The sequence below is a fragment of the Betta splendens genome, chromosome 6 (genome assembly GCF_900634795.4).
Source record: "Betta splendens chromosome 6, fBetSpl5.4, whole genome shotgun sequence".
NCBI lineage: Eukaryota > Metazoa > Chordata > Actinopteri > Anabantiformes > Osphronemidae > Betta > Betta splendens.
Window position 1 is genome coordinate 15,958,544 of NC_040886.2, and position 11,612 is coordinate 15,970,155.

At 46.8% G+C, this 11,612-nt stretch overlaps 2 protein-coding genes across 4 annotated transcripts; one reads left to right on the forward strand and one right to left on the reverse strand.

Moving 5' to 3' along the window:
• Positions 1 to 1,150: 1,150 nt before the first annotated feature.
• On the reverse strand, positions 1,151 to 7,718 carry LOC114857911 (transcription intermediary factor 1-alpha-like). 3 transcript variants are annotated; one of them, XM_029154835.3, is made up of 18 exons: positions 7,429 to 7,718; positions 7,205 to 7,323; positions 6,983 to 7,130; positions 6,601 to 6,733; positions 6,402 to 6,518; positions 6,082 to 6,196; positions 5,809 to 5,955; positions 5,587 to 5,701; positions 4,969 to 5,345; positions 4,104 to 4,238; positions 3,930 to 4,026; positions 3,790 to 3,847; positions 3,543 to 3,672; positions 3,095 to 3,435; positions 2,707 to 2,842; positions 2,356 to 2,430; positions 2,044 to 2,172; positions 1,151 to 1,957 (listed from the first exon to the last, which is right to left on the reverse strand). In XM_029154835.3, the coding sequence occupies exons 1-18, from the start codon at positions 7,703 to 7,705 to the stop codon at positions 1,799 to 1,801; spliced, it is 2,808 nt and encodes a 935-aa protein (XP_029010668.1). In that variant the 5' UTR covers positions 7,706 to 7,718; the 3' UTR covers positions 1,151 to 1,798. The 3 variants fall into 3 exon arrangements, with proteins under 3 accessions (XP_029010668.1, XP_029010667.1, XP_029010669.1); XM_029154834.3 differs by having other exon boundaries at positions 6,974 to 7,130; positions 7,429 to 7,705; XM_029154836.3 differs by having other exon boundaries at positions 6,974 to 7,130; positions 7,205 to 7,295; positions 7,429 to 7,565.
• Positions 7,719 to 7,951: 233 nt separating this feature from the next.
• On the forward strand, positions 7,952 to 11,390 carry LOC114857915 (aldo-keto reductase family 1 member D1-like). Its single transcript, XM_029154839.3, has 9 exons — positions 7,952 to 8,342; positions 8,568 to 8,735; positions 8,820 to 8,936; positions 9,089 to 9,166; positions 9,419 to 9,541; positions 10,002 to 10,111; positions 10,213 to 10,378; positions 10,906 to 10,988; positions 11,121 to 11,390. The coding sequence occupies exons 1-9, from the start codon at positions 8,250 to 8,252 to the stop codon at positions 11,161 to 11,163; spliced, it is 981 nt and encodes a 326-aa protein (XP_029010672.1). The 5' UTR covers positions 7,952 to 8,249; the 3' UTR covers positions 11,164 to 11,390.
• Positions 11,391 to 11,612: the final 222 nt, after the last annotated feature.

Sequence of the window (11,612 nt, forward strand, 5' to 3'; positions counted from 1 at the left end):
CGCGTCTATTGGAACTGGCAGGAGGAGGAGAAATAATTGCTCGACTGCATAATAAACATTTGGTACCAACTGAGGCCTTCTGCAAATTCAATCAGGCTCCTGACTCTGGGCACGGTGACAGAGAGGTTAAATGATCTTCTAATCAGAGCCATATGTCTCCACCACCAGTCTAGTCGCGCTAGAAACATCACCATATATCAGACTTGATATCGGGACACCGCAGGCAGGGAAGCCCAGCAGACACGAGATGGTGTGTGATGAGCGGCGTCTTAATCCCTGTGATCGAGTTCTTCCTGGAAAAGAGACCTGGAAAAAAGAATTTTAAGTGCCGCGCCAGTTTTTCAGCCTCCTAATCATCACATATATCACTAAAAGCAAGCTGTGGATGTACAGTATGAGTGGTGTTTGTATCTTTTAGACACACAGCATCACGTGATGCAGTCAGAGTCGAACTTCCTGCTCGAGCTCATTTGTTCGGCCACTTTACTGTTTAACAGATGTAAACAAATGGCCCTAAATGGTTCTGGAAGCATTTACTGCTTCCAGCAGCACAGAAAAAGGTTCTAGCAGGATCAACCAATAATGTGATGTAGCAGTTAACTCATCACCCTCCCACCCCCTGCTGAGCTGCCCTTTATCTTATCTGGGTTTTGGTGTAACTGTAGAATGGTCAGGCCTTTAGGGCCTATATAAAGGACTGGAGAAAGGCCAACATGAGAGCCAGAGTGGTGCCAGGCAGCTTCTCACGCCTGCCGGCCTTCCACGAATTACCGACCCCCGATCTACACTTGGGCTTTAACAAGGAACACCAGCGTGAGTCGACCTCCAGGCTCACGGGTGGAGGAAATTGGAGTAGCCAAGGTTGCATTCAAACAGTGTTAATCTCATAGTGGGGGGTGCGGTACGGGCCCTTTGAAGCCTAACAAAGCGCGTTTCGCCAAGTCGGCGTCAATCAGCGTAAGGCAGAGCAACGACACAGCCGAGCGGGCTGAGGACTGACCTCTGACCTCTGGGGCCCAGGGACCGTGTTCACTGTGGCAGAAACCCGTTTCAGGAGCGTTTGTGAACCAGGGCGTCTTTTATTGTTAGCGACTGTAGCACGTACGATTTGGCTTAAACGTTCAGTGAAAACAGTTCATTATGACGGATGTGTAGAAGAAAATGTTAGTTTAATTAAATGAACAAAAAATCGTACATACTGCAACATATGCAACGTGTTTAGTTAACAGTAATATCGAAACATCATTAAAGGTATCAATGAATAAATAGAAATACACATCACAGCAGTTGTACTGGACTGAATGTTTGGTTCCTTAGTTACTGGCATTGTGACAATCACAGAACTCATCCAATTCCAGACAGAAAAGACGAAAAACATTAAAGTTGATGATTATCATAACTGCTCGCTATATATTGGAGCACAGATGCTGGTGCAGTTTGCATGTTGCTGCTTCCTCCCACAGTCCAGAGACATGCAGTCATTCTGTAGGTGTGGTCGTCTGTCTACATGCGGTCCAGTGATGGACGGGCGACCTCGCCCAGTGACAGCTGGGACGCGATCCAGCACCTCACGACCCCAACGGGGCCAAGTGGTTCAAATCATCAAGGTTAGAAAGAGAACAAAATTCACCACGTCTATTTTACATGTTTGGTTTGACTGGAGCTAATTACAGATTGTCAATAGGTAACACAGCATCCTTTGTTTCAGTGTTATTAACCTCTGTAGAGTTGAGAACATATGTGCCTTCACGCTAAGCCCTGGGGGAACCTCTGCGCATCCTGGGAGTCTGCACGTGTGCTAGCGCTTCACCTGGGAGGTTTTGTCAAGCGATGGGGCAGCAGGTGGCAACTCCAGTTTGATTTCTGGAGCGGTCTGGTCAGGGAACAAGGTCCTCAGGTGCTCCTCAAACACCTCCGTGGGCTTCCTGCCTGCCGGTGCGACCTCTGCCTCAGCCCGCTGTGCCAGGAGCAGCAAAGACCAGACCGTTTATTATGAGGCGAGAAGCCCTGAATGCTGAAAAGGTGGATTTAAACTAACGGTACCTCACGGTTTTCAAAGATGAGCCTGATGTCTGCTGCGAACTGTGCCGTGCTTTGGTAGCAGAGACTCTGCTTGGCCTCCAGACGTCTCTTCACTGTGACGAGATTCATTGGCGCATTGTTAGCACCTACCTGCAGAATTTAGAAAGAGGGAGACAATACATGTACTGTAAAGCCACACACATAAATGTTTGATGCTTCATATTCATGAGCATCCAGAGGTTACGGACTGTTACTGTGGCTGATTCTGAGCTCCGGCCACAGTAACAGCATGTGACGTTTATCCTCTGTACTCATTCCTGCTTTCAGACTCACCGAGGGGGGCGGTGGCTCTTGAGGGTCTGAACCAAGTTCACTGCAAAACAAGTGCAGCAACAGCCTCTCACACTTCTGCAGCAGATGAACAAGATCAGAGTTAATACATGTCAACAGACCACAGAGAAACCAAACACAGGTCTCTATTCTATGGAAAACTAACTTGGTGTGTTTTTAAGCGTTTTGGTCGAAATGATGGAATAAAATATATGTTTTGTTCTAAAATGAAATGTTTCCAGAACCAATGAGATGAAGTGAATTATCTTTGCATCAATGAGTGACAAACTCTAGCTCCAATGTTTTCCTATCGTGCTTAAAGTGCTTCATTTACTTTGACTTTATTATACTGACTCGTTTGTCCACGGGGGTGAATCCTCCTTCCGTCTCTGGCTCTGTCTTTACTGCGTTGGCTTCAGGTTTTCTATCGCAGTCATACTCCAGCTCAGGCACCAACAGGTCACGGCATAAAGAGCAAAACCATTCCCCACTAGAAAGAGACAGAACAAAGGATTAACACGAAAGAAACAGGAACATCCTTTTTAGTGCAGAATTCTGTTTTCAGATGAAAACCTTCTTTTTCAAAACGTGAAAACAACAGCCTCATTCGACAGGAGAGGGTCTGTCGTATTTTACCCGTAATTCCTTGATTTAGACGCAGACATAAAAATGAATAATAGCATGACTTTTAAGGTTTTCATCTGAGACGGGCAATAAATAAGTTTCACTTGGAGGAACTTGCCAAGGACATTTATGGAGAGTTGGAACGTGACACGTGAGATGAAAAACCCTGTGACACTTATTGCAGCGCAGCAGCTCTCCTCCGCTCCGACACGCAGCACACACTCCGTCAGAGCGCTCCACTCCTGGTCGACGGTCTCCTGGCGGATCTCCGCCCAGTGAACAGATGTCATTGGGAGCCTCCGCCTCGCTCTGGTCCCGTGGGCTGCCTGGAGGCCGTGAGGGGCTGTGGGGTTTGTCGTCTGCGCTTTGAAATAGGACCTTGCTCCCCTCACCTTGGGGACTAATTTGAAGTTGGTCACCTGTGCTGTCAGGGAGGTTGGCTCTTTGGTGGGCTTGCACCTGAAAGCCACAAGAGAAACCTGATCTTGCAAATACTGTAAATTGATGCACCGGATGCCAAATTTTGACGTCTTTTTTTGGGGCTGTAATAATTACTGGCCCCTTACATAGCTACTGGCGTCTTCTGGCTCATCTTTGATGATGATGATGGGCCCCGGTGACGATCTTCGTCTTTTCTTGACAGCTAGGCCCGCTTCTTCACGGGCCTGTTCGTCTGAAGGCTTCCAGGAAACAGACCTTGGGACAAAACATAACCCTATCAGAATAAAGCTGAATTCACAGGAGACCCCCGGTGCTAAAAAGGTCTGGGGTCACAGGTACAAACGTCTGTGCTTCTGTGCAGCTGTGTCTTACCCTGGTTTCTCCTCCTGGGACACAGCAGCGTACTCGGGTGAAACCTGCTGTCCTTGCACTTGAGAAGAGTACAACACATATTAAATATACTGGTTTGTTTGTGTAATGCAGTCACTAAAATATGCTGAACTACAACGTACCACTTCTGTGTGATGGTAAGCTCTGCCAATAGTTGGGCTTCAGCAAATAGACTGGACCAGGTGAGTCGTTTGTTCCGCTCATAAACGCAGACTCAATCTAAACACATTGGATGTTATTACTGGACCAGCACTCATCAGGTAACATGTGGCACATGAGCAGGAGTCGTCGCTCACCGCTTGCTGTGACTGAGCAGCACTCGCGCTGCAGTTCACGGCCACTGGTGTCACGCGGTTGTACGAAGGCGGCGAGGAGAAAACACTGGCGGGTTTGGGCTGGTAGCTGGAGCTGCCCCCCACCGCTCTCAGAGGCTACAGGTGAATGAGGAGAGCATGAATGACCGCTACTCACGGAGCGAATAGTTAAAAATGCAACTTTTAACGACCAACTTCATGACAAGCATAGTAATTACAGTAGCAAAGAACCTTTTTTTGCTGTGATGACCTCTTTAAGCCATCAATAGGTCAGAAAGGTTTCTTATAACATGATCTCTCAACTCCAGTGGATTATTTATATGACATATCTTATATATAATAGGAGCCTATTATACAGTGTATATCCTATAAAATTAGCTTTGAAACATTTCTCCAGACTGCCAGAGGAAAGCAGGGAGCATTTAAGAGCCCAGTGTGCAGCTGCAGCAGCTTGTTCACATCAGCAGCACACAACTTATGTGTGCACTTCACATGCCAGTATTGTCCCGTGCATAAGCCCAAAGCCGAGAGCTCGAACCAAAACACTATTTAAACTAGACTAAACAACTTGGATGACGCGATATTATCGACCTTTTCTTCCGGATGCTCGGGTCGGCCCATTGTCAAGCCTCGGCTGCCGCTGCGCTGCACATTATCTGCTTTATTTTACAGTTTTGTGCCATAAGCTCATCTAAATCTGTCTTGACAAGGAAAGACATAAATTGCCCAGGATGTGAAGGCTGTCAGCTCTATTTAGGACAATAGCATCCACTGTCAGTGATGTTAACGGAGCATGTCAGTCAAAGAGGATGTCAGCACACACGCACACACAGAAACACACACTAACCTGGGGCGTAAACCCAGGGCTCGGTAAGCTGCTAGTTGGGCTCACGTGGTTCGGAGGCGGCACCATAAACCTGCGACCGGGCTGAGGGAGCATACCGTGGGAGGGGGAGCCGCCCTGAAGGGGCCCGGGGACCGTTCGCTGAAGCCTGACGCTCTGGTACCACGTCCAGGGCGGAGGATGTGGCGGCGGCTGCCAGTGAGCCTGCGGATTGAGCTTGTCCACCTGCATCTGGAGCTGAGCCAGAGTACTGTGTGCAGCCGCGCTGGCGAAGCTGTGGGGCGAGCCTGAGGGGCCTCGCCCGGGGTGGGGGAGCTGATGAGGGATACCCTGAAAACCACTCAGCTGGTGGCCCGGTACACTCTCTACCACTAAAGAGCCTGAGGAGACACACACACAGAGAATGGGATGAGCATGACAAGTAGGGATGAAAAGTACAACTCTAGAAATAAAGGGTTTCGCAGACATACAGTAAAAAGTTTGCAAAGTTTAGGAGACTCTGGGTAGAAAAATACATTCACCAGTTCAGTCATCAGCTATTAAGTCTGGTCTATACAGTGTAAAGAGTTTAATACAATAAAATTAGCTAATGCGAATTAGCTACTGCTAATTTTAGCTTACCCAGATCCACGTTTGAGGCCCAGTAAGCCGACCGACACTGGAAGCGGACAGTGCTCTGCGGTATGAACGAGGTGCTGCACTTCGCCCGAAGGAGGTTCCCGATCTGAAACAGAATCTGAACAGAAGGAGCGTGGTCAATCATTTCACTGTGCGGCGGGCATGTGTTGCGTCTTCGTCACACTGGAGACGAGCCCGGCTCCTCTCAGAGCGGACAGGCCGTACCAGGCGTTTACAGTGGAGGAGGGCCGTGCCCCCGCTGCGGGCCGTGGCCCATCTGGTGAAGCTGATGACATGGTCCAGGTGTCTAGAGAGGTAGCCGATGTCCTCCTGTTGTTTGCGCAAGATGCTCTCATGGTCCTTTGTTACAGCCTGGAAAACACGCGTACAGTAGGTGAATCAGTAGCGGTCCAACGGCTGGAAGGCAGAACCGAGCCGGTGAGGAACAACCACTACTGCTGCTAATGTTTTACTTGTTTAAATATTTATTTGTCCTACCTCCAGTTGATTAATGAGCATCTTCCCCTTCTTGTTTATCTCCAGAATCAAACTGCAGATGGACTTCTTTATTTCATTATGAACAGACGTACGGTTCTGATCAACCTGAACCAGTCTGAAAATGACACGTTGGCATCAAACGACCCAGACGCTACGTTAGGAAATATCTGTGACAATTCCCTGAGCTACAAATTATCCTCTATTGACTTATCAGCTGTTCTAGTTCATAAAAATTATGTACGTAAAAAAATTGATTTTGTCTAACTTTTTATTATCTTTATTCTGGATATGAGTCATCCAGGATGTGTGGATTTACATACCCGCTGTTTATGGAATTTGACACCTCGTCAATCACTTTCTTCTTCTCCTGCAGCTGATGGGTCATGTTCTCCATGTGCTGTTTGTGGCTTTTATAAGCATCTTCCAGGAACTGGTAACTAATGCAAACATGGTGTAAATGAATGGTAAATCAGTTTCTCTGATGCCACTATTGTGTCACAGTAAGGTGTGCAGCGGTACTTGTGGTCCTTGTGCTTCAGCAGCTGGCAGTCGCGGCACGTCAGCACGTCACAGGTCTCGCAGAACAGCTTCAGCGGCTCTTTTTTGTGGGTGTCACAGAACAGTGGTCTCTGAGTCGACACACCACAGGCCTCTGGAAAACAAGAGGACGCTCATTATGGACGTTGAGCCTCTCGATGGGTCTGTAGAGCGGCTCTGAAGCTGTGGTTTCAGGCGGTGACTCACTGTTTGTTATTACATTGGAGAGGACTTAAATGGGGCACACAATCATTATTGCAGCGACGTATCCATTTGCAGAGGACTCGCTTGGCCAAAATGACCCATTTTCATTATCAACTGATTTCACTAGTGACAAGGTGAAAATAGATCAGACCGAAATCACCTGGTGCCGCCAGCGTCTTCTCTCTGATGGTGTGGTCTTTGGTGAACTTCACTCTCTGGTGGGCGTCCACGCAGGTAACGCACAGGTACTCAACGCAGTCCACGCAAAACCCGGTGGCTTCGGTGTTGTCGTCACACGTCATGCAAAGCTGCGCGGAGGTGAGACTCGTCAGAGTGGAAAATTGGTCACGGTGTGAAACATCGCTCCCGTTGCGTCACCAACCTGCACCGTCCTCTCCACGGTGCTGCTGGGAGCCTCGGCTGGGTCCTTCACGAACACGTTCTCCATCACGTCCACCTCCATGCACTCCTGCCTGCACACCGGGCACCGAATCACATTCACTGCAATTAAAATGGCACAAACACGTCGGACGGCGAGCCCCACGCATACAGTGCGTGGCCGGTGCCCTTCAGCCCGCCCGCATGTTTGTAAACAAAGCGGCTCACGTGGTTTTGCGGCGCCGTCACTCCGGGAGCTCGGCGGCTCCGCCACCGCCAAATTCCTCGACGCTGCGGGCAAACATTTCCCGCAGAACGAGTGCAGACACGGCAGCAGCCTGGGCTCGCGGCTGCGGAAGCTCAGGTGGCAGACGGGGCAAGTGTCCAGGTAATTCCTCCGCTCCTGCACCGGCACGCTCTCAGCCTCGTTCTCGACGACGATGACGGCGGCGGCGGCGGCATCGGCGGCATCGCCGGACGCGCGTGTCCTCGCGCGTCCGTCCATGAACCGGCGCGTTCTCCCTCTGAGCTCAATACACGTACCCGCACAGGTGAGCGGACCGAGCGGGCTCGCGAGGCATTTCCCCCCCACGCACCTCTCGTTACGGGTACATACACTTACTGCGCGTTACAGTCTCCTAAACCAAAACGCAAGCGACCACCCGGCGGCGCGCGAGGCGAGAGCGGGATTCCAGCGCGCGAAGTTGCCGCATATACGTTGATCCAATTGCGCTGCGCGCGCTCGTTGCGGCACGAGAGGGGTGGGGCCACGGCTGTGCGCGTTCTGATAGCAGAAACGCGGACGGTGAATAACTGAGATTGCGTTTGGGCCTCTGTCCAGTCTGCTTGTGTGCCCTGAGTAGTTTAAGATTAGGTCAGGTTAACGCTTGTGTACGTCTGATGTTGACCTACATAACTAGCAAACAAAAGGCAAGAGAAAAAACAGGGTTGCAAAATTTTAAAGTAAGTGTCCAAAGTTCACGTTGAAGCACTATTTTATCTGATGAGCTGCCTGGAGAGTTCAGTTCCGAGTCCACCTTTGCACCAGCATGAGTCTGTCTGCAGAGAGCCACAGTATTCTTCTCAGCGATGGGAACCATATGCCCATACTGGGATTGGGAACCTTTGGGGACCCCCGGACGGTGAGGATATTACCTATGATATAAACTAACATCAGTCATATCTGTTAATCCAGGCTCAGTAATAACAGGCAATTTAAGTGGAGGTGTTTCAAGGGTTATGCCTTAATTAGAGTGATTAGATGTTGCTGGTTGTTTGTAGGTGTTTCAAATTTAAAGTGACGCTACGTCATCTGAATCCTTATTTCCACACTCTACTGTGTGCATATTTCTGTGGTTTTCCTGTAGACGCCTAAGGGCACAGCACTCAAGTGTGTCAAGCTGGCCATAGATGTGGGCTACAGGCACTTTGATGGAGCATTGGTGTATTTCAATGAGCATGAAGTGGGTCAAGCCATTAGAGAGAAGATTGCTGACGGAACTGTGAAAAGAGAGGACATCTTTTATTGTGGAAAGGTAAAAAGCCCGGAGAAAATGTCATAAGTCTTAAACTTGGAGTGTTAAAATCCGTTCTACCAGGCTCTGGCTTATCTTTGCCAGCTCTGGAATACCTTCCATCCCCCAGAGTTGGTGAGACCGACCCTGGAGAGAACACTGAAGACGTTAAAACTGGACTATGTGGACCTCTACATAATCGAGCTTCCCATGGCCTTTAAGGTATCCAACTAACACACCTCGAGCTTCCAGTTAGATAATCAGTCAGGACACACACAGTGATGTTTAGGAATCAAATAGCAACTGTAACTAAAGATGAAGAAACCAAACAGTCATCTTTTAAGTATAAATGTTTGAACTGTTTTTAATCTTAGCCTGGAAAAGAGTTCTATCCAAAAGATAAAAATGGAAAATACATCTATCACCACACAGACCTCTGTGCAACATGGGAGGTAAGTTCTACCGGTTCTACTTTATAGCTTTTCATTAGAATGTTTTCAAACAAAGTAACTACTGCCTCTCGTGTTTGATTTCGAATATAGAAACGTCAAACTAGTTGCATTTAGTAAAAGTAAATTTAATGTTCTGTAATATAGAATAAACAGTTGTAAACTTTGTTCAACTCTGATAAATGAAGTTTAACACTGGACCCATACAACATTTATAACATATACCTCGACTTATTGACTGGCTGTCCTTTTCAGGCTTTGGAGGCTTGCAAAGATGCAGGACTGGTTAAGTCTCTGGGAGTCTCCAATTTCAACCGTCGACAGCTGGAGCTTCTACTGAATAAACCGGGACTCAAGCACAAGCCTGTGTCCAACCAGGTGATCTAAGTTTGTCTCCTAGCATCTGTTATAGCACAGCCAATACAAATTAGGTGTCCAATTAGGATGCTGATGTAATGTCAAGATAATTTGAGCCTGTGATACATGGCGTTCTCTTCATCCTACCTCCAGGGAACACACTTTCTTCTCTTCATTCATCATTCTCACTCCAGTATAGATTACATTTTAGTAAATAAATCAGTCTTACAAGATGTCTCTGAGACTAATATTCACTTTATTACAATCACTAAAATATATGTATCACTGACAATATATATATATATAATTCATTCTCACACCCACACCATTTGCTATGCTCGCACATATATACTCAACAAAACTGTCCATCACAATACGGCATTCAGTCTAATAATGTTGCTTGTGAACTGCAGGACAGGACGAAAAAAAAAAAAGATAATTTGGGCCTTTGGATTTTCTCTTACAACTTTTCTCTTGCTAGGTCGAGTGTCATCCATATTTCACCCAACCCAAGCTTTTGGACTACTGTCGTCAGAATGACATTGTGATTGTTGGTTATTGCCCACTTGGTTCTTCCAGAGATGCATCCTGGTACGCAGGCTTCAGGGGGTGGACCCCTTTTATAGAAAAATGATTTGCTACATACAACAAAACATGTTACAAAACTTTTCTGTATTTTCGTCCTCTCTTAGGGTGAATGTGAAATGTCCCCCCCTTCTGGACGATGAACTGCTTGTATCCATTGGTAAAAAATACAACAAGAGCACTGCACAAGTAGCTCTGCGCTTCAACATCCAGAGAGGAGTCGTAGTGATTCCCAAGAGTTTTAGTCCCGAGAGGATCAAACACAACTTCCAGGCAAGTTTATTAAGGAATACAAATCAACATTTCTCACACAGAGGCAGGTAAAATGCTGTGAGAGAGCATAAACTTTGGTGAGGAGGTTATTAAACCGCAAGACTTAGGAGCCAAGGCAGGCTAAAAAAAAGTCAAATCTGTCATCATCCACCATCAAAGATGGAGATGAGTGGTATAGAGTGAGCATCAAGTGAAATGGTAAAAGGGAACAAACAAACTGCAGCAGAGTCCGTGGTACTGCGATCAGCTTGGAGCTGGCGCAGCATGGACTGACAATGACCCAGCAGTGAGTGGAGGGTTCGTGTATTTGAAGGGAGGCAGAGGGGACGGTCCAGGTGTGTGGAAGTCCTGACTGCATGGAGTTTACTGAGGGAGAGAGAGGGAGTGGGCGTGGTCCAAAGGCGTGGTGTGGTCTAGAACCAGAGAAACCGAAGGCCAGCCCCAGATCCAGGGTGTGCACAGGATATCATGGGATCTGTTACAGTGCTATTATCAGTTTGGTAATGTCGTAATATATTTTGTTGCAGATCTTTGATTTTGCACTGAGTGAGGAAGAGATGAAAGCCATCGAAGCCCTAAACAAAAATATCCGTTTTGTGGAGCTACTGATGTGAGTTGACAAAGAACTATAAAGGAGTAGAATTGAACCTAAAACTGTAGAATTGCTCATCTAGCAAAGTTTATACTTCGTCTTTGCTCTATTGAATTCTGTTCAAATAACAATATGTTTCTTTTGACACAGGTGGAGTGATCATCCTGAGTACCCATTCCACGATGAATTTTAAATTCTCTGGAATGAGCTTTATTTTTGATTTTTTTCAACATTAAAGATTTCCAATGGTACATTTGACACCTAACACTAGGGGGCTCTAGTTTACAATGAATAAAAAACCTGGGAATGAAAGTTTTCAGTAATAACATAAAGTACAGCATTTTACCCATTGATCCCACATGTGATTTTGAAAAGCAGTTTGTTGCAAGCAATATGTAATAAATACAAAATACAACTCTACTTAAAAATATGTCTCTGAAATTAAAAAAACAATATATTGTGTATATTAGGTATATTGCGTAAAACCTATTTGGATAATTAGTAAAACATTTCAATCTTCAAACAAGTCGAGTTGCCACGAACACTTGTCCCAAAACTGTCTCAGAAGAATGTGATGTTATTAGTGGCTATTGCAGGTATTCACTTGTTAAAGTGAACAGACTTTAGGAACTTTGAAATCCT